The sequence below is a fragment of the Corvus hawaiiensis genome, chromosome 3 (genome assembly GCF_020740725.1).
Source record: "Corvus hawaiiensis isolate bCorHaw1 chromosome 3, bCorHaw1.pri.cur, whole genome shotgun sequence".
Lineage (NCBI taxonomy): Eukaryota > Metazoa > Chordata > Aves > Passeriformes > Corvidae > Corvus > Corvus hawaiiensis.
Window position 1 is genome coordinate 54,598,597 of NC_063215.1, and position 22,352 is coordinate 54,620,948.

Genomic DNA, 22,352 nt, shown 5'->3' on the forward strand with positions numbered 1-22,352 from the left:
TGCCATTACCTATTTTTCCACACACTGCTTTCACTTTGATCAGTGGAAGGTTGTGTGCCAATGGTGAAAATACAAATGGTCAGAAAAAGGCAATATGAAAGCTAATTTAAAAAGTTTCGCTGTGGGTGTCCAGCCTCAGAGATAAAGTATCTGAGATCATTGAGTGATGCTGTGTTTCAACATGCTATCAGGGAAAAGCCAGCATCATCCTAGTCTTCCTCCCTCTGTCCTTCATACCTTGTATACTGTGTGCATGTATTTAAATTGTGTGTGTTTGGTTCCTACACGTTTTCTGCCTCTGTTGCCTTATCTGTAGTGTCCGTAGCCACTGCACTTCTCATGACTGCATCCCTGGCAGGTAGTGGGTGGGATATGCCAGTGGTAACACCTGGATGCATGTTCAGGGCTCTTGTGAGTCTCTTCTGACTGAGGGAGATGGTCCCTGACTGTGCAGCCTCTGGAATACACTGAGGCAGCCCCACACCCTTAATCTTGCTGTGGATGTGGGCCAGCAGAAGGGTCAGGTGCAGCACACTGGGCCCCTCCTTGTTTCTTGTGTACATTACAGTGAGGCAGGTAGGTCCTCGCCCTTCCTTTTACTATTTGCCTCTTGCTCTCTGGAAATAGCAGAGACTGCAGCAAAGCCTGAATGCAAGTCAGAAGCCCTGCACTGCCATTCCTCGTCCTTTCTTCCCTGATCTTCCAGAGCTGCCGGCTCGGACTACAGGAAGAGTCCTCCCAGAAGGACAGTGTGTCTCCCTGCTCCTGGTCCTGGCTGCTGGTTTTGCTGGGCACAGCCTTGCCTTGTCTTCTTGCCTCTCCCCACCTTGTCCGGGCTGCAGCACCCTGCCGGAGGCAGCAGGACCTTTCTAAGGGCTTGGGGGCGGTCAGGTGGGGAGAGCCATGAATTGCCTCCTGGCACCCCATCCCCACTCCTGGAGCTGGGGCTGCATGCTGCCCTTGCCCCCCCCAGGTATGCGGGTCTGGGCTCTGGGTTTGGAGGGGAGCCCCGTGGGGCTGGGGCTGGCTGGGCAGCTGCGTCCTCCCTGAGCCTTGGTTTTGCTCACACAATGCTGTCATAAGTATTGGAAATTTCTGCCCTGCTCATGCTGCTGACAGCTCGTGAGTGCCTTTTGTGTCTTGCAAGGGTTTCTGCAGCTGCAGTGAGTTCTGTGTATTGCAGCTGATAGAAAAGGTCTTCTGCACAAGCTTTCTGCTTTCTCATGCTTGACTGTATAAATGCATGCTTTGCAGGACTCTTTGCACACTTTTACCTTCAGAGTTTAAAGTAGTGTTTCAATATAACATACTTGTGGTGAAGTGGTGATTAGCCAGTGCTTGTTGTGGTTGTACATTCACCTGATGGTACAAAGTACTTGTATCCAGCAGCTGAATTGTGTAGGAATCACAGAAGAAACCATGGGAGCAGCTGTGTATTGATATGGTATCATATATACGTTAACTCTTGCAGAGTTCCTGCATGATTACTAAACCTGCTGTACTTGATGAAGTTTTCTTGCCTTACAATGCAATTTTAAGGCCTAATAGGCATTTTTAATGTGTCCTCTTGTTCTTCTTCACAGCTTTAATTTGCACATACTGTAGATCTCTTTCAAAACATGCTGAAAGGCAAACATCTTGACAGTCAATTACTTGATTTTTTTTTTTCTCTTTAGATGGCAATCAAAACAAAACCAATGAAAAGAAAGAGAAGAAAATGGTTTCTCAGAAACCCCATGGTACCATAGAATATACAGTAAGTACTAGTGTGTGGTGTGTTCATGCCTGCTTTTTGAAAGTGGAGCTGTTGAAGTTGAGAGGGAGGCAGTGGCACAAAACTGAAAGCACTAATACTTTCTCAGTTTGCACCTTTCTCAATAGGGATTGCCCCTATTGATACCATTCAAATACCACAGTATGGGGAGAGCTAGGGTCATGTCCTGTATCTCTGTTCAACCCAGGTTCTCTGCCTCTTGCAGCTGCCAGTTCCATTTTTCCTTCTGCATTATGGCTCTCTAGTAAAGCAATGGTTTTGTTATTCTGAAAAATACTCCCATTCTGTGGTGTTGCTTAGGTCATCAAGCAATTGACCTGTGCTTGATGAGATCTGTTTCCCTTAGCGGGAGCAGGGCAGCAGTGTGCTAGCTCTGCCCAAAACGTTTGTGTGAGCCCTCAGTGCATTATGCTCTCTACCATACAGAACCTCTGTGGAAGGTGGTATCCCAGCTGGGAACTGCACAAATGCTTGATGTGCTGTGGCAGCTGGAGGTGTAGTGAACTCTGCAGTGTATGACCTTCTCCCCGTTGCCAGACGAGTTCTAAATACGGTTGTGCTGCTTTAAAGTTTTAAGACAAAAGGAGAGGGACATCTGTAACACCTCTACATTTTATCTACTGTATAGTGTGAGAGAATACTTCTGTCCTTTTTTTTTTGATACTGATTTATCTCTTAAGCTATTAAATAAATGGGGTGTTGAGGTCATCGAGTCTATTCCCTGCAAACAGTCTGTTAGATGGGTTTTAGTTCATGTGTGGTTCTGTGTTCAGTATGGTATCTTAGTCATCAACTCTTTCTTCAGGCTGGAAATCAGGACACCATAAACAGTATAGCATTAAAGTTCAACGTCACCCCAAACAAGCTTGTGGAGCTCAATAAGCTTTTCACACAGACAATTGTGCCAGGCCAGGTAAATCTTTTATTTATTTTTTTTTTTTTAAATACCTGAAACATGATTATTTGCTATGTATTTAAAAGCTTTTTACTACTTACATGTATCTTTTAGGTACTTGGATACAAGGATAATGGACAGTAATTTAAAGCCCTCCCTCAAAGCGAAACTCAATAGATTATTACTTGGAATTGATGTGGAGGAGAAGCTTTGTAATTGCCATATCTGACTTGTTATTTATGTACTGTCACTAAAGCTTAAAGATGACAAGCTCAAGAAGATAATACAGCTGTTGTAAGGGAGTTGAATTCTTGGGAAGTCTGGATAAATGCAATCTATAATGCATTAAAGAATTAGAGAGTTAGATACAGAAATTGAAATGGCTTTGTGCCATTATGTTGGGTATGAATCAGTCCTCCTGTAAGATGAGAAATAAATGGAGAGAGACTTTTTAGGAGAGTCCAGGACTGGAAATGCAAGTGTGGAGACTAACACCTGGTTCATGAAGAGCAGATCTCTACTTCTGCTTCACAGCCATGAGGAGATTGAAGTGTCTTGATTTCCCATAGGGAAACTGAGGCACAGAGAGATGGTGTGACTTGCCTAAGAATACCCAGCAGACAAAAGCTGGAATAAGGAAATTAGTTTCGTTTTTCTGAATGTTTTTAAGGTGTACATTGCAGATATGAGTGATCAGTATTGTGTTGTCTTTCTAATAGAACATAGTGAATAATATTCTAAAGCTTGTGCCTCACTGTTTTGAAATACCTGTTTGTATTTAGATTCTCTTTGTGCCAGAAACAAATGCCGGGAGGCTGTCTTCTAGTCCTGGTGCTCCTGTTTCTCCTTCATCATCAGATGCTGAATATGATAAACTCCCTGTAAGTCAAACATGGTTCACTGGTCTTAAACTCTCAAAATATTTTCTGATTCTGAAGCTGAGAATCCAGGCTGTGTAAATAGTAGGGGTTTTTTGCATTTACAGGCCTTGTGTGTAGTGTATTGTGTAAAAATAGTTTGCTGTACTACAAAGTTTACCATGTCTTAAAAATACTCGAAATAAAGGGAATTCTGGGTGTGGAAACATATTACAAGTTCAGTTGGGCCCTGAGTCTTATCAAAACTACTGAAAACAGTGTAGCGCATAATCTTTAAAGAATAAAAGGCTAAATACAAAAAATTATTTAGTGTTTGCTACTGGAGATTTTTATGCTGCTCTGCAGTCCAGAGCCTTGATCCTGCACTGGTGTCCTTGAACAGGGAGGCTGTTGGTTTAGTCTGAGCAGTCAGTTTCTTTCTAGTTAAACAAATTGTGGTGGTACCCATATACAGACTTTGGACAAGACTGCTGGATATAATCTTTGTGAAAGGCCTCAGCATAGCTGATCTTTCATTTTCTTTGGAAGGGTGATTTGCCATAATGATTTTTAGTACCTTTAAGCAGTTTATCTGCCTTTAACATCTTTAACATCTGCTGAGATTAAAGTAATTAGTAATTTCAAATACATCACTAATCAGAAGTGGAGAGAAGCTTGGAGTGAACAATTGTGTTTAACCTTACCCTTATGCCTCTGCATGGGGAATCACACCCGTGCTCTGTGAGCAGAGGTCTTCAGTGTGGATGATGTGTCAGGGCAGCCCCTCTCCCTAATGAGAGTGCATAACTGAATTTTGGTGAGCTGACCTGCCTTGTTTTTTTTTAATTTCTTGCCTCTTATTTGTGTGGAGTTTCTCTTAAGGTTACAAGGGGTTTTTTTCAATACAGGGTACTGTGGGAAGTGTACATATATACCTACATACATGACCATTGCTTTTCTTCCTTAAGCAAAAGGAAAATAATTGTTTGAACCTGGCATTTTAGTTTTCAAAAATATGAAAGTATATGATTCTGGTCCTGTTGCTCTTCACTGAACTTGTTCTTTTCTAAGGATGCTGATTTAGCAAGAAAGGCTTTCAAACCAGTGGAGAGAGTCCTGTCCTCTACTTCAGAAGAGGATGAGCCTGTGGTTGTCAAATTTTTAAAAATGAATTGTCGTTACTTCACAGATGGTAAGGTAGGTGGAACCTGATTTTTGGGCATTGTTTGAGATTCTCTTTGGATAAGTGAGCAATGAATACTGGGGGAGTCAAGTGTTCTTCGTGTCTTTAAAGAATGTAAAAAGTTACGTTGGCTTTATCTATTACTGCTGTTTTTGTTGGTACTGTGATAAGATGCTGTATAATTTTTTGTTCTCTTGGTTACATGTTGCTAGATATACAGAGAGAACTGCATTTCAGAGTTATGACATGTCAGGATTAGTTGTCCAGTTCCATCAAATTGAGCAACGGCTTTATAAAACGAGTACATGCCAATCCATTTCATTTATGACTTGAAGATAAATTTTAACTGTTTCCAGAGAAGTGTTTCCAGATATGTTTATGTTGCTTCTATACTTGCTAATGAATGTTGTGCAAGCCTAATAAAAGGATAAATATTGCATTATGCAATCTTTTCTTTCTGTTTCTTGTAAGTATTTTTGTAACATATGCCAGGACTGCAATTCTAAATTACAGCAACTGTTTTAGAAGTAAAGGCACAAAGCTTGGGTAGTATTTAGCCCTCTTCTCAAGGTCACAAGACACTGTCTTCCTGAACTGCCTGCTTTGATATATCTGTCCTTGTTGACTCTGGTTACAGTTAGCTGTCTGCGTGTTTGGGTTTTCAAGTTCTCTGGAATTTATAACTCTGGAGATGCTAATCGTTGTTGTTTCAACTTTTTTTTTCCCTTAGTCCTGACTTTTGTAAGATGGATGTGTTTACACCTACAGTTTCTGGCTTCTTTTTGCATTGAGTGGTTGTAGACTGTGCTTAACAACTCTGCAATTTTACAGTCTGCTATTTTGTAGAACGTAACAGAGAACTACTTGATGTCTCGCATGTAAATTAGGGCAATACTGTCACTTTGCTATGTGATGCTTGTCAGGTGCAGAGGATACAGATTGCCAATTTTGTGGCTGCAGGACGGAAAAAGTAATTTGCAGTCAGAGCAATCAAAAATGAGATGGCTTCTTTGCCATTGTAGCTAAATCCCTTGTTGCCTTGCTTCCTGCAGTTGCTGGGTGGGAAGTACAGCCTACTGATGTATGGTCTTCTGGCTTCTGGGAAAAGCCTCTGCACTTTGTTTTGATTCTGTCATCCAGACACAAACCGAGCTTGTCAACCGAATCATACAGGAGAAGCAAATGGGAAATATGGACAGATTGTGCTTTATAAAGGAGCAGGCATTCATGTGCCTATTTGCCATTGCCAAGCCATCAGCTTACTATCGCTTTCAGGGGGCTGGGGGTGGACAACCTGGTGTGTTGTGACCTTCCTAGAGAGAGTGTCCTGCAAGGAACAACTCTTCCCTGGGCAGCAGGGGATTTCAGCAAGTGTAGTGATTTCTCAGGTACAAGTGATATCAGCTCTTGTGTTTCAGCTCTTTGTGAAATCACCCAAGGCAAACGCGTGTACAGAGCCTCGTTTGGCAGTTCCATGAGGCAGCTTTTACTGTCCAGCAGCCCCTGTGAAGGGAAGGCCAAGGACAAAGGCTCCCTGATCAGGGGCAGAAACAGGGGCTTTTTATGGGAAAGGCAGGGGGTGGGGGAGAAACCAACTAGCCAGCTGGGTACAGGCTATTCCCATATAGAAACAAGGCAGGCTGGGGGTGGTTCACTTTCTCACCACGACCCAAGGAAGGTTGCTTGTCTGTGGGGAAAGTCATCTTGCCCTCAGGCCTCTCTCCTCCAAGGGAGTGCAGAGGGCTCCTGTGCCAAGGGCTCACAGCCGTCCACATCTTACTGCTTGAATAAAAAGCCCCACAAACCAAGCTTGTGGTCTTTTACCTGCCTGTTTATGAGCCTTCCTTGGCTTACCTTGCAGATGACCTTGGATAATAGTAGTATCTGCAGTGTGGATCATTCCAGTTAATCTGTGTATCCTATTTGTCAGATATCATGATTTACACACAGCTTCTGAGTTGGTCTGGTGAATTTTGTAGTTCATCTGGAGGAGAGGGTGCAGAAGCAAGACAGTGGAAATCTTCCTTTTCAACCTTGAAAAATGGTCAGTTGTCATGGATTGATGCTGAATAATGGCTGATGCAGCAGCCTTTTATCAAATCCATGGCTAGAGCACATTTTGAATGATTAAATGAGTCCTCTACAGCTGTGCAGAATATGCTTGGACCAATGGTAGGAGCTGTTTTGAGGTTAGGAAGAAGCTGTCTCAGATCCCTGTGTGAAGAAGGATTTTGCATCTACCTCTGGGAAAGTAGATCAAGGGAACTTCTAATGTAGCTTGGCATAGTAACCTGGATGTTTCCATGAGTAAGACTGCATTCAGGTGTGCTGGTTGCATGTAAATTCATGGATCAAATTAAGGTGGTTGCATCCAGAGTAAAATGCTATAATTTTTTTTTAAAATAAATCCACTAATCTGTTTTGTCTGAGATTGATTAGCAATCACATTTTTAACTTACAGCAGTCAGAATTGAAAGTTGAGTAGTTCAGATGTGCTTCCTTATCATCCAGGAGCTTGGATGTTACTAAGATATTTTTGTCTTTGCTCTCCTTACAATGTCTGACTTGATGCAATTGGAAAGCAAAGTATTTTGCTAGCAAACACTGCATGATACAGTATAAAGAGGCAGGAAAGTGGTTTTGCTTTTTAGGATAGTAGCCTAAAATCCAGTACCCAATGATGAGTGCATTACATGTGATGTGCTGACTCCTTTTTCTCCTGTTTTAGGGCGTCGTTGGAGGAGTCATGATAGTAACTCCAAACAATATCATGTTTGACCCACATAAGTCTGATCCTCTGGTAATTGAGAATGGCTGTGAAGAATATGGGCTCATCTGCCCCATGGAGGAGGTTGTCTCGATAGCGCTCTACAATGACATCTCTCACATGAAGATTAAAGATGCATTGCCATCGTAAGGAGTGTTCTTCCCTGAGCTTACATTTGCAGATTATTAGTAAGGGTCATGGAAAAGGGCTGGGGGAGAGGGGAATGGAGAGGAGGAGTTTTACTGCAGCAAGAGTTAAGTGCCAGCAAAGGTGTGATTCACTTGTGTTGTTCTTCCACTTTAGAACACTAAAGTGACATTAAACACAAATGAGTCATGAATATGAGAACCAAAGTGCAAAGGAGACCAGTACAAACCAATGATTAATAAAAGCATTTGTGGTATGCCGTGGTTGGGCTCTCGTGCTGACCTGTCTCTAGGGCTATTTCAGTGGATGTGAAGAGGTTCAGATTTGGACCATTGTTGTGCTATCAGGACTGTTCTCAGAGGAGTATTTGAACCTTTTGAAGATAACAGCACCTTAGCTGCCATCTTCAGGACTTAAAAGAACCACCAGACTGTGGAATACTTCTATCTCAGAACCAGAAATACATTAATAGTTATAATCTATAATACATAATAGACCTTCTGGGGTGGACTACTTTCATTTATGCACAGACCAGGCACTGCTTATCTATTTGTTCTAAGCAGGGTTTTGTTCTTAAAGGCAATACCTGCTTGAACAGTTAAATTCATAATTCCCTCCCTTTTCTCATTTCAAGAAAAACTTTCCAGTACTTGTTACACTCATTACTGGAGTGTTTAATAGCTTCTTAGCAACTTTTAAGTCATGAGGATCTTGTATTCTCATTCTCCTCAGACTTTTTAGCAGTAACGAAGAGCTCAAGTTTTATGCTGATACATTTTTTTCAGAATTTTCCATTTTGAAATGTTTTATGATTGTCCTGCTTTAAAAAAATATTTGGGGAAGCCTGCATTCAAACAGTATATTTGAATAATGGAGACAAATTAAAGAAGAAAGCTACTAACTCTGTTGCCTGTTACTGTTTTGCAGTAAACATGTTCAAACAGGATACATCTTATCTCCGATTTGTTTTTCTCAGAAATACATTTGTACTGACTAGGGAAGCATGGATGGTTGTAGATGTTGACTCATTGTCAGGTGTGGGAAATTACAATACTCATATGATTTGAATTAAATTCCAGCAGCTAAATACATGTCCTGTGTTTTTTTGTTACTGAACTTCTGATGACTTGCACATTCTTATTACACGTGTAACATTTCTTCACCCACGTGGCACAGTCTGCCAAGTGGTTTACTCATTTTATTTTGGTATTATACTTTTTTCTCCATTGTCTTTAAAGTCACTTATTTCCAGTTCTGTATGTTTATTTTGGAGAAAGTTGTTTTTTGTTGGGTTTCATGGTTTAAGTTAAGTTGATATTTAGTTTTCTTTTCATTTTTTTTTCTGTTTCCATTTTGCTTTTAACATCGTATGTACATCCATCATTTCCCCTGACAGTGACATACCAAAGGATCTTTGTCCTCTGTACAGGCCAGGAGAATGGGAAGACCTGTCCTCTGAGAAAGATATCAATCCTTTCAGCAAATTCAAATCCCTTAGCAAGGAAAAGAGGCAGCAGAATGGGGATGCATCTGTTGCTCCGGGTGCCAAACAGATAAAGCCTTCAGATAAGGAAAAGTCTTCTGATTTTGAAGTTCTTCAGTCATCAGAGAGTACAGGCTCAATCAAATCAAAGTCTCTGGAGTTTCCCAACAACATCACTGCCACTGAACATTTGGAAAAGTTTGATGCGGATTCATGTACCAAGGACCCTTCCAGGGAAAAAAATGCTTCAGATACCAAAGAAAAATCCCCTCTAGGAGGAGAGGATGACTTAATTGAGCTGGAAAAGACATCATCTCATATGGATAGAGGGTTGGACAGGAAAATCTCAGTCATGGAAGGCTTGCTGGCTGACCCCAGGGACTTGAGAACTAAGCAGCAGGTAACCAAACCTACTACAGAAGTCCAGGAGCACTTGACAGTTGATTCCTTGGAAAAAAAGGACAGTGTTGAACCTAAAGCTGACTTAGACTTAGAGCTGTGTGAAAAGCAAGATGTTATTCCAGAAGTAAACAAATGTGTCAGTTCCCCGACAGGTAAGGTGGAGACTGAATTGGACACTAAGAAAGAGCTAGAGAAAGATAAACTTATTGAATTTTACCTCAATAAAGATGGAAATGGGTCTCAGTCATCTGAAGACTTACACAAGGCTGAAATCCAGAAAGGTGAAAACAATAAAGCAATTGGCATAGACCTTACGCTTAGCTGTTCAAAGTCCCAAGCTAATGAAGTCCATACAGTTAAAAGTATGGAGCTTGATTCCTGCTGTGTTGAAAGGAAAGCACCTTCATTAGAAATCAGCTCAGCAGCTGCAGAGGAAAAGGATCTGAAAGAGTCTGTGGACTCTTCATTAGTACCAGCTATAGACAAGACCTGTCAAGAAACACAGTTAGACAATCAATCAGAAATCAGACTGTGGCTGCTGCAGAAAATTCAAGTGCCAATTGAAGGTAGGTCTCTGGTTATCCTTGTTTCCTCTGAGACTTGGACAGCATTATGACGGTAACCTTTGAATTGACAGCCTTCTACTCTACCCTCTTTCTGTAATGCCTGGTCTCTTTTTTACTCTTTGTGTATTTCGATTTTATGTTATCTGCTATCTTCAAATTCTCTAAGCTTGTAGTTTGATAAGTAGCTTGTGTGCTCTTTCCACATTCATTGATCACTCTTTACATAATCTTTACTTCTGTTTGCTGGCTTTAAGAAGGACAGTGAGATGTCATCCAGTTAAGTATTGGCAGGGACACTTCATGGCCTAGGAATTGTCACTCCACATTGGTAACCCTTGTTGCCTCACTGAAGTCTGTCAGTGGGTTTCTGATAGTATCCAAAGTAATAGAGCACTGCTATGAAGGTACCAAAGGGTACCAAAGTATTCTTCACACTATTGGCGTGTGTCTGGTGTCTCTCATGCTATGGAAACCCTTAAAGAAGTGATAAACAGGAATACATGTATAGTCCTACTGACTGATGACTTTTTTCCTGATTGGTCGTTGCGTTATCAGAAATAATGCAGGCTGTTCCAGGAAAGCACGTAACGGAATGAAATCTCTGTTCAGAGCGTGTGCACACATATTACCATTTCTATGGCAGCCCAGTGCCTCTAAGCACTAGTGTGTCCTGGAGCGTTGATGCTCCTCTCTGGGTAATGTAATGAACCAGTGGACATACCCTTGATTCATATCAGGTGGTGGGGGATGCTTAAAGTGGAAGTCTTTATTTTAAGAACAGTTTTTCTTAAAATGATTTTTCCTTTTTTTTTGTAAGGGTTTATATCTTGCTGGTTGTATTTGGCTGTATGTGTATGCCTAAAACAAAGAAGGCAGCCTCAGTGTGATTGAGGCTGTAGTTTAATAAGCAGGGGTTTTTTTCATATTAGCTATTTAAGGAGCTTAAACTGCTTCTAGGCTTGGCCCTGTCTTGTGCAGACAAAAGGTGCTTTATGGCTGTGTGAGTGAAAGAGTCAAGAAACTGATTGGGCTTTTTGTGTGTGTGTGCATGCAAGATTACCCATCAACTGGATGGGTTTTTGGGACCCAAACATGTCCCCTTTATTTGCCTGCTTCATGTTGCAGGCAGCACCCAGCCAGGTCGTCTTACCTATTTCTTTACAGGGCTGTTCTGTACATAGCTGTACCGCTGAGGGGGATACAGGCTGTGACAAAATGGGAATAAATGGCCTCAGTTTAGGATGAACGTGGTTTTACTAAACCAGTTGTGCTGTTGAAGTCAGGTGTAATTCTGTGTATGGTGCCTCTGAGTATTCCTTTGCACAAGATTATTAATCTTGGTCACAGTGTTTTATCAGCTGCAGTATTTTACTTTCCTGTAAGCAGACCATTTCTCTTGTGTCTCGTTCAGATATGCTTCCTTCAAAAGAGGAGAAGAGCAAGACTCCTCCAATGTTTCTGTGCATTAAAGTAGGCAAGCCCATGAGAAAGTCCTTTGTGTCTCAGAGCACGACCATGTCTCAACAATACAGTAAAAAGATAAAGCAACCAGAGTACTGGTTTGCTGTTCCTCGGGAAAGGTAAGCTGCACTCCTCTTAGCACAAAAATGTCTGTCTGTTACTTTTCAAATCTGTAGTGCTTTCTAGAGTTGAATCTGACATTCCCTGCATGGTCCAAGGTATGAAGTGCAGCAGGGATGCTGAGGGGTGCCCTCATTTCATTGCATGCCAGTGACATAAAGCAGTGTTTATTTCTGGTCTAATATGGCTCTCAGTAGGAAGAAAAAAGGGCTCAGGTGCCACTTGAAGATGGAAAAAGTGATGTAAGTGCAGCTAACGTAATAAAAATGGGAGATGATCAGGGTTTCAGCTGTAGTCTAGGAAGTGAGGGAAAGGGGGAAAAGGGAGCAGTGGCTGGAGCATCATAAAATGCACTAAGGTGTCAGTGCTTAAAAAAATAGCTATTTCATATGAGCAAAGGGCATCGTGTGGGAAAAGGGAGGCACTCCTAACTAAACAGGTTATTCTGTCTGAGTATTTCTGTCTTTTGTCCCATTAAAAAATAGTCCCTTTGCAGTAAAATCGAGGAACATAACATGTGTTCCTGTAGATGTGTATTAATGCATAAATAGTACTCTAGAAAAAAGCAAACAACAAACTAAAAAAGTGGAGGTCTGTGATTTTCCACATAAATCACCTAAGAATTTTCACTGGCTGTGAGGAATCAAATATGTGATCCTTTTCTTGACAGAAGGCAGCTAGAGCAATTCTCTGGTCTGTTGATGAACCAAAATCAGTAATTCTGGTAAATTAGATACCAGGAAGGAGGAATCTGGACTTGTGATCCATCTCAGAGGTGTCTCTTTCAGATGCAGTCAATTTTCTAAAAATAATTTTTCTTTAATAATTTTAATTTCAAATGTGTAGCGTGTGTTGATTTAAGTGTTTATATTTTTTGTGGTTTAAAAAGGAGTGTTTTGACTGTCTGTAGTAGTGTGGAAGTTGCTGTCCTAGAACTCTTCGTGGAGGAGAGGGAGAGGTTTAATCCAGCTGGAATGTGGCCCTTGGGAGAGTAGCTGGATAACTTTTGGGTTGCTTGCTATCTGTGGATCCCAGTCCTTGACTCCTCCGGGATTGCAAAAGGGTGGGTTCAGAAAATTCTAGGTTAAAGTGTGAGAAAATACTTCAAGGAGTTGAAGTGATGCCGCGATACAACACAAGGTCAGTTACTGCTTTGGGGATAATGTAGCTAACTGTGAATAAAGCTGCTGAGCTGATTGAGGTCATCTCTAATAATTGCTCTGTGCAACAGGTAAATCTATCAAGCTTCTTACCACAGACTTGGAAAACAGCTTTTCTGCTTGCCCTTTTATGAGCAGAAGCTTTCTGAATGGTGAGCAGACCTAATCCATATATAAACTGAAGTGTTGACAACTGGTTTGTATTCCAGTTTTTATAATACGGAAAAAGTAACTTCTGCAGTGAGCTGCTGCAGCAGCACCTGGCCATGCTGGCTGACAGACGAGAGCTTTGATGTCAGGGCTGCTGTTTGGATCTTGATCAAAAGTAGTGGTGAATGACTGGTTGTAAGATTGGGTCTTTTTGGTGCTATTCATGCCTGTTTTAACATCACAGATTTGCATGAAAGATCAAGTAGAACTTGGAGCAGAAATTAAATGTGAGACCCACTCCTTTGTAATAATGCAAGACATGTCTTTGCCTCTTGAACAAGACAGTGTTTTCTCCAAGCTCTTGGATGCTTTCCCAAAGCAAAACACAACACTTCCTACCTGCTGGGGATATTCTTGCATCAGTATTGTATAGAATAGAAGCATAAGTGTTGCATTTTGAGAGTGACATGAATAGTAGGTTGTTTGGGATAGCTTTGCAATGTATTTTAGACAAAATGTGAGATAATTTACTAAATTTAAAACTATTTGGAATGCAGTTTATATTCATGTGTAAATGTCAAGAATATCACTCTCATCTTGTTGGCCACAAAGCAGAATAAATAAAACACTTTGTCCAGTCACAGTAGCTTGTACAGCATCTTAATGCTTTGTAGTAACTAAAAAAAAAAACCAAAATCAAAAAAACAGTCCAAACCTGGAGAGAGATTTTTGAAAAAAATTGGTCTGCATGTCTATATTTAATGTAAGCTAAATCTTCCTCTGATTTGCCTTTAATTACATTTTTTCCACAGTCACAGTGTTTGCTGTTAAAGCAGCTTCTGTCATCAGTTGTGAAAACAGCTCCATTTTCAGCCTGGGCCCCATAGCCCACAGCTCCCAGCAGAGCTGCTCTTCCGTGTGCAGGCTGCTGCTGCTTTCTGAGCCCAGTACTTTTAAATTTTTTTTTTTTTTAATTGGAAGCCTCTGGAAACTTTATTAATACAGAAAGAAGAACTTTGAGGCTGATACTCTTTATAAAGGCTGTCACTAAATCTTAAGTCTCATTTGCCTTTTGTGCCTGCTGTAGGTGTTGTCTCTCCATGCGTGGCTTCCCAGGTGCCGCATGTGTCCCGGCACACGTCGCCCCGAGACCAGCACAGCATGGCTGAGTTAATCAGTGACTGCAGCACTGCTTTGTGCTGCCTCCTTGGTCACAGCAGTGCTCACCTCAGCACACAGAGCGGGTGCTGGGCATCTTGAGTTGCCTTATATACAGACCACTCAGTGCAGGGCAGCTTCTTGCCAGGTTCAGCTGAGCAGAGGGGCACCCTTGCTCTTGGACACGAATAGAGAGATTGACTCTTTTACTGGGAAGTTTTGCAATGGGTACAGCTCACAGTATTAGAGGGTAAGTCTGTGTGTGCTCTTACTATGTGGATTTATGTTTAAATGGTATGTAGATTTCCCACCCTAGTGGATTTTGAGTAGTAGTAGTTCAGTAAGTAGGTCACACATTTCCTCAAGGCCTTGCAGAGGAAAATGCCTTGCACCAAGACAGAGATAGTAATGCAGAATTTCTTTGTTTGTAAATAATAGCATTGACTAGTTCCTCAGTCAAGAAGTAAAACTCTTTAATTTTCCATAGTGTGAATTTTGCAAACAGGTTTGGTTTATGAATGTGTAATTTGCACTGAAGTTGATGTAAAAGACACTGCACTGAGATCATGCTGCTGAGAAGGCATCCACTTTTTTCAAGTTTCTTTCTTGAAAGCAGACAGATTTTCAAGGAGGAAAAGTGAGAGGAGTTGAGGCTTTTTTCTCTTTTTCAATTTTAGCACCCTGCCCCGTTGACCTTTTTGGTTTTGGGTAAGTTTTGGTTTGGTTTTTGTTACTGTTTCTGTGGGATTTCTTTTTCTAGAGCAAGATATTACTGGGTTGTAACTCCTGCTAGTGTGTAACAACCTGTAGTTAACACAGTTGAAGCTGAGACCTGGAAGAACTTGCAGCACAGCTGTCTGGAGTCAATGCTTAGATGATGCTTCCATTCACTTACACAGGGCTTTGCATAAAGGGACAACGATTAACAGGATCCTGTTGCTGAAGGATCATTCTTCCATGCACCTGTTAATGGAATGGAATAGGTCGCATAAAACTTAGATTTAGAATCCTTTTGAATTAGCCTTCTACAAGGAGATTACTCTTAGACTCCTAATAATAAGATCTCAAGCTGTACAGAGGAAATCTATGAAAACCTGTTCGTATCTCTAGCTTAATGTCTTATAATGAGGGGTCATAGAAGTCTGTATAAGCTCATAAAAGCATATGAGGGCTTACAATACCTCAGCCCTCATAAGATTTGTGAAGAATCATCATTTAGTCAGGCACATTTGTAACAAAGTCATAGGACGTCTCTGGATTAATTTCTTTCTCTGGGCCAGGAACAGTGGTTGGACTTAGAGCCTTTTGAATATTTTCTTTCTGGAGTTACTGACTTCAAGTTTCTGTAGTTGTCTCTTTCCAAGTACTTTGTTTTATTGATGTTTCCCTGTTAGTGCATGATATACTCATAAGCATGTGATCACCAAAACAGCTATTGAGTGCTAGGATAAATTTTCTTGCAGCTGTCACGTTGGCTGTAAGAAAGTTCCTCATGAAGTGGTTTTTCAATTTAAAAATTGGCTCAAATGTTTTCAGTTGTGAGCTTGGAAATACCCCTGTAGCATAATGCTAGAATTTTATTAGCAGAACATCCCTTTTCAGAATGACATCACCTTTATAATCACCTATTTCTATTTTATTCTGTTGCTTCTTAAATCTGGAGTGTCTGGATTTATTTATCAACTCTCCCTTGCAGAGGAAAAACTTAGTTATGTACTACTTAAATAAACTGAACATATACAAGTGCATGGGACCTGACAGGAAGTGTTCTGAGTATATTGAGGAAGTTGGTTGATGTTATTACAAAGCTGCTTTCTATCACCTTTTGAAAGGTTCTGTTCACCAGTAGTGTTCCTTAATAATTGGAAAGACAAATGCTGCAACCATTGTCAGAAAAATCAAGAAAAATATGTGGGAGGACAGGGCAGTCAAGCTTCACTGAGAGGAACGTCGTTACAGACACCATTCCAAGCACATAGAGGGAAAGAAGTCATCAGGATCAGCTGTCATATATTTACTGAGGGCAAATTGCTTTTCTACTGACCAAATAACTTTTCTGTTTGAGATTGCTAGCTCCTTGAGCAAGGAGAGAGCAAAGGATTGTTGTTTTACCATCACATTACTAAGGCTTTCAACACAATTTTCCATAGTATCCTTATAGCCAAACTGGCAAGGTGTGACCTGGACAGGTAGGTTACAGCTGGTTGTAAAACTGGCCGGACCACTGGGCTCAAAGGGTTGGTAGTTAGTCTGAGTGGCATCGAGGTACAAGCGGTGTGCTTGGGGACTGATACTGTTTAATGCCTTCATTGGAGACATGGACATTGAGACAGAACACACCTTTGTCATTTTGGGGAATGACACAAAATTTGGGGAGTGCTCATAATTGGAGGGCAGGGCTGCTGTTTAGAGGGGCCTCAACACAATGGGCTGACAGTTCAGAAAAAGCAAATGCAAAAGTTGTGCACCTGGGATGGAGCAGTCGCTGCAGCAGTAGGGTGGGGACGGGTGGCCTGGGGAGTAGCTCTGCAGAAAAGGAGTTGGGGAAGTTGAGAGCAAATGGAGCATGTCAGTGGTGTGTCCTTGCAGTCATGAAGGCTTTGCTTCTTACTGGCTCAAGTAAAGAAGAACAACCAAACAACCTGGGTGGTCATTATTCCCCTCTTCCTTTTAGACACTTGGTTAAAAAAAGAAGGTGAGGGGACAAGAAAAAGAAAATGTAGGATGGCACCAGACCCTTCTCAGATCACGTGCTACATGCTTCAGAGGAGATCATGATTAGGTAAAAGAGAAAAAAACCCAGGAGACAGGCTATGCATGGAGAACTTGTAGAATCACTGCTGGAGATTTTTTCAACTTCAAATGGACAAGAATGTGCAACCTCCTCTAACTTGGAAGTTAGCTCTGCTATAAGCAGGAGCTGGCCTAGATGATCTCCAGAGGTGGCTTAAAACATAAATTCATTCTGTGATTCTGAGATACGAGTGTGCTGCTCTCCTTCATCCACCTGCATAAACGTTCTTTCAAACTGATCTTAGCCAGACAGCAGCAACCACTATTGTATTGTCCTTTCTTAGGGATTTGTAGGAATTACGTAGTTAGCTTTCCGGAGTAGGACTACTGTACGTTAAAATACACAGTGCTCAAGTCAATTTTCTCTTTCAGTTAAAGCTCAAATTAGTTAGCAGAGATCATCAGACTGCTCTTTCTGAAGCCTCTGTGAGCAATGCTAATTTATTCCTTTTTCATTTCCATGATGAAGCAAAGTAAATCCTTTATTCTTTTTGTAGACTCATTTGAAAAAATCTGGAATTATACTAGTGATCCTAACAGGTTGTAACGGTGCTGAAATGGTATTTTAAGATTATTCGTGCATACATATAAATCCAAGTAACTTGAAATACGGGGGGGGAAATGTCTAAATTTCTCTAAGGTTTTTTCTCTTTTCTGTTGATCAAGGCATTGCTGGATGTAACTTTCTGGTGAAAAGCTGAAGAAAGATCCAATGTCATAAGCACTTACTATCTTTCTATCTGCCCTCTTTACTGTGGGTCTGGTTTTTCTGTTGGCAATTCAACTTCTTGTATAGTGGATCCACTGTTGTATTGCTGTTTGAAATTGCATGTGTTCATTTTAACTTATTACATTAATTCCTTCTTCAGAAACTGTTTCATGGTTTGTTATGGATGTTGTAAAGGAACATCTTTTTAAAGACAGTGGCTGAGAGCTGACTACATTTATGTAAGAGCATGTGCTGCTGGTACTATATCATTAGCAAAGCTGTCAGTAACAGCTTATTTTCATAATGCTAAGAGAATGAAGATTGTTTTGTGGTTAGCCTCTATAACTTTTAAAGGGCAGCTAGAACTGTAGTGTAGACATCACTGGTGATCTCATGGCTTGTTTTATGCTGGAGGTCAAACTAAATGGGTAAAGTGAATGTTTTATGGAGTCAACTTTTGGGAGTATGATGTAATATCAATCAATTTGACTTCTTAATATGAATGGGACTGGACAAGCCACATTGCTTTACCATGATGCTTTGGTCTTGCATATAGCAAAGGAAGGAGAAAAATACATTGTGGGGAGTGAAAGCAGAGAAACCTTGAAGTGGTTCAGGCTCCCAGGTAGAGGGAGCTGTTGCTTTGTGTGGTAAGTGAGGGTGGAGGTACACAGGTATCCTGGTTGTGTGGTTGTCCCTGCTTTGTCATTGGGCAAAACCTCTGTGCTACATGACAGTGTTGTATTCATGGACCGCTGAGCAATGGTTGTCTCCTCCTCTTCTCTTCACAGGGTGGATCACTTGTACACATTTTTTGTTCAGTGGTCACCAGAAATATATGGGAAAGATGCCAAAGAGCAAGGTTTTGTTGTGGTAGAAAAGGAGGAGCTTGACATGATTGACAACTTCTTTAGTGAGCCCACTACTAAAAGCTGGGAGGTGAGTCCTTTCTGCCTTTACATGAAGCATGTGCATATCAAGTACGCATCCCTGTGCTAAGAATCTCAGCAGTTGTTATTTTGAGGATTTTCATGGTGTTCCTTTGTAGCAGTTGCTGCTTTATATAGAGGTCTTCTTAAGGCTTGTGTCTGTCTCAGAAATGTACTCATATTCCTTCAGTCTTCCTTTCTTCTCTCCCTAGAAAGAGCAGGTAAACAACTGGGAGCTCTCTGGTGTGCAACCAGCAGAAGTTGTGTAAATATTTTGACCATGTGATATTAATCTTTTGCAAAGCTATACAGGCATATGTTGTCAGCATTGCTAAATTTCTAATGTGTTTCCTAATGTATTTATGTGCTATAAATAAAATCTTCAAAATCTATATATGCACGTAAACACTAACCCAGACCCGTGTGCTGGTTGAAATGGATTGGTGCGTGGTGATGAGCCAGACCCGTGCTTCTCTGGCGCACACAGCAGTACTGTTTGAATACTGGGTGTAAGTGGGATAAGTTTTGTCATTGGACTTTGGCTTTTTCATGTGTGGTCTTTTGCAATCTATTTTAACCACTTGGCATGCCTGTGCTTGTTATGTCTTTCTTCTGCATACAAAGCCTAGTTTCTAAGAGAAATAAGCTTGCACACATTTAAAAAAATCATATTTCTGAATGCTCAAACACTTTCTGTGCTAAGGATATGGAATAAATGAAAAAGACGAATCCCAAAGTGGGAAATATCTTGATGGTGATTAAAAAAGTTATCTGATTATTTGTCTTAAACATAAACTTGTTTTCTTTAAATTCTACTGCCCTCTTTTTTTTTTTTTTTTTTTTTTTTTTTGAGTATTTTTATCAAAGTATGTTCTGTTGAAAAATGGAGCTTGGAAGTGGGACTTGTCATTCGAAATGCAGCAACTTCTACTCCCAAGGAGCTAATAGTTTTGCAGTTTTGTAGTTTCTCAATGTTGGTGCTTTGTGAACTGAAAGATGGGGGGAAAAAAAGAAGCCTTCCTTGTGTTGCTTAGAGCTGAGTGCAGTCATACATCGCACTAGATTTCACTGTTCAGTTATTTGCATGCTGTTTTCATAAAACCAAAACGAAGGAGAGTCAGTGATCCGAAGAACAGATGTAAGAGAGATCTGGCCACACTGGGAGCTTGTCTCTCACTGTTTTATTTAGATATTTATTGGAAGGAAGAATTAGCTGAAAACTGCTTTTAGAGGTATGTCTCTTTTATTTGTAATACATTCCAGCTTTACTAATTGAAAGTAGGGCTGACAGGAAATCTCTATTGAATAACGTCCAAATTTGGGCATGATGACTGTGAAAGTTTCACTCTCCCTTGCGGGGAAACAGAAACTCTTAATTGTAGAGAAGTATATAAGCAATCTTATCACAGCATGCCATGGCCAGTAGCTGTCTGTCACACTTGTGGCTGAGAACTCTGCCACTAGAGCAGGGGTAGAGTAGTGGGTACTGCAAAACAAACTGCTAGATGATGAAACAGAGACAAAAGCCTTTGAATATTCGAATTGTTTACTGTGCCAGACCGGACCAGGAGGAACCTTTTGTGGAGGTATGTTGAATTGTTTCCCATGTGAACAGTGTGAATCTGATGACAGTACTTCTGTCCTAGCAATAAATGTGCTCCGCACTCAGGTAGGGGGCATTTCCACCTCAGGTATCTTCCTTCCTCAGTCCTATAAAATCTTTGAAAGATTTTGTAGATCTGGTTTCTGTAGTGGTCGATTCTTTTCATCCATTTCTGCTTTTGTGTGGCCTGTAAATACCTGGTCTTGCAGATGCCTCCTTCTACAGTTGTTGACTGAACTTCATTCACATGTGCAGTTCAGAGACTGAATAGGTGTGTATGCAGAGAAGAGGGGGGGCTTGTCTGTCTCTGGAGTCAATTTACAACTGTGTTAATAGGTTTTGCCTGTGTGAGTTTGGTTGTATTTTGCTACAGATACCTCTTGTTGGTTGATTTGCTGTTGGTTGATACTTTTCCCCCACTCCTGACTATCCTAAAAGATAGTCATCAAAAGGGGAGTTGGGTACTTTTGATTTAAGGTGAAAAAGGTGTTAATTGAAAAAAATATATACAATAATGGTGTGAGAGATGAGGAGGGAAGGCAAACCACTCAGAAGGTGAAAAAAGAACAATGATAAAAGTAGAAAGATTGTTTTCTTTGAACAGTTTGTTGTGGGGTGTTTTTTGTTTTTTAATTATCCTAATTTTGCAGTGCAAACCTTTCCTGAAATTGACCATACGAAAAATTTTCTGGCACAGGATTATCTGTGGTCTCAGAAGAAGAGGCCAGAGGGACAGGATGAAGCTGTAGAGCTCTTGCAGTATCTTGGGCAGGCATACCTGTAACTGCTCAGATGTGCAGGGGCACATAGCAGTGTTAGTTCTGCAGGCTGGATTTTGCCTTGTGATCCTGCCTTCCTCACTTTTCCTGACCCTGCATTATTGGAGTGCCAGTGCCCAGGTGCCCTGCTCAGCTCCAAGCAGCTGCAGGAGAGCATGGGCTGGACATGAGTGCACGCAGCAATGTGTAGCTCTCATTCCACTGGGGATGCCAGATGTGACTGATGGTATTAGGGCTGTGTGAACTCCTCACCGGTCCTGGTCATCATGAAAACTGTGCTTTGTTGTGTGGTTAAATCCACAGCTGGAGTCAGTCCAGTGCATTTGCTTTCTCGCCTGAGGGGTAGGTGTGTGTAGGACCTCCAGGCATCTCTTCCCAATTGTCTCGACTGTTGACAGCTTCTGCAAGTTCAACCAGTGAAAGTGAAGGCATGGAGCAATTATGCAAAACTTGATCTGTGTGTAACATGAAAGCCATTTGGAAGCCTCATGGGCAGCGAGGTGCATAGCAGAGTGCACAGTGGGCTCTGCAGCTGCATCTTGAGATTCCTGCTCCAAGACAAGACCACTGTGGTGATACACTCATGGAAGGAAAAGGAGGTTTATGGTTTCCTGTTTGTTTTGTAGCTTCCTCTTTTCTTTCTTGTCAGCTCCATTTTGGAGCTTTTGCTGTTGCTTCCTCTGTGCTGTGGTAGCACCGAGCCCCAGCCAAAGCCCCACTGCCGGACACAGCGAGCCTCATCTCACCTCCCACTGCTGTGCAGAGCTGAGGCTCCTGGCACTTGCCAAGTGCCCCGAGCTGCACTGAAGGGTTGGCAGCTTTCCAGCTGTGCCAGGTGATGCCCTCTGCCAGCCGTGAGGCTGAGCACCCCAGCAGCAGCTTGTCCAGAGCCAGGACACCTGGACTGCTGCTGCTGATGGGTGAGGTAATTTCCTCCTCTCTGCAGGGAGCTCTGGGCACTATCGGTGCTGCCAGCCTGGAAGCTCCTGCCCCATGCCACATTTGGGCTCCTGTTTGCTACTCATGCCACATGGAGTCCAGAGTTTGTCCCCTATCTCTCTGAGCACCTTGTAGGTTGTTGAGTCCTTTTATAGACAAGCATTAGGTGCATGGTTTTGCATGCTCATTTTATTTCTAGCTTTATGGGAAAAGTTAGTGGGACTTATCTGTATCTACTGGAGAGAAGTCTGTGCTTTGATTTTTAAGTATGTCAATTCAAACCTGATATTGGAAATATTTATATGGACTCACCTTTTAAAATATTACAATATTAAAAAGCCTTAAAGGAATAAACAGAAGTTTCCAAAGAGCTGTTTGGTAATTTTCAACTAGGAACGTATTTTATAAAGACCTTGACTGTGCTGCAGTCACAAAGACACCTTGCCAGTTAAGATTTTCCCCATTTTCTTATGGGTA

At 41.4% G+C, this 22,352-nt stretch overlaps 1 protein-coding gene across 7 annotated transcripts in view; it reads left to right on the top strand.

Moving 5' to 3' along the window:
- NCOA7 (nuclear receptor coactivator 7) overlaps positions 1–22,352 on the top strand; it is an 86,970-nt gene that overhangs the window by 59,508 nt on the left and 5,110 nt on the right. For 4 of the 7 annotated variants that reach the window (XM_048296839.1, XM_048296838.1, XM_048296840.1 and 1 more), the window contains 8 exons: positions 1,677–1,756; positions 2,580–2,687; positions 3,452–3,550; positions 4,598–4,723; positions 7,438–7,622; positions 9,020–10,074; positions 11,486–11,654; positions 18,417–18,564. In XM_048296839.1, coding sequence (XP_048152796.1) covers positions 1,677–1,756; positions 2,580–2,687; positions 3,452–3,550; positions 4,598–4,723; positions 7,438–7,622; positions 9,020–10,074; positions 11,486–11,654; positions 18,417–18,564 — 1,970 coding nt within the window. The other 3 variants (XM_048296842.1, XM_048296841.1, XM_048296843.1) reach the window with 3 other exon arrangements.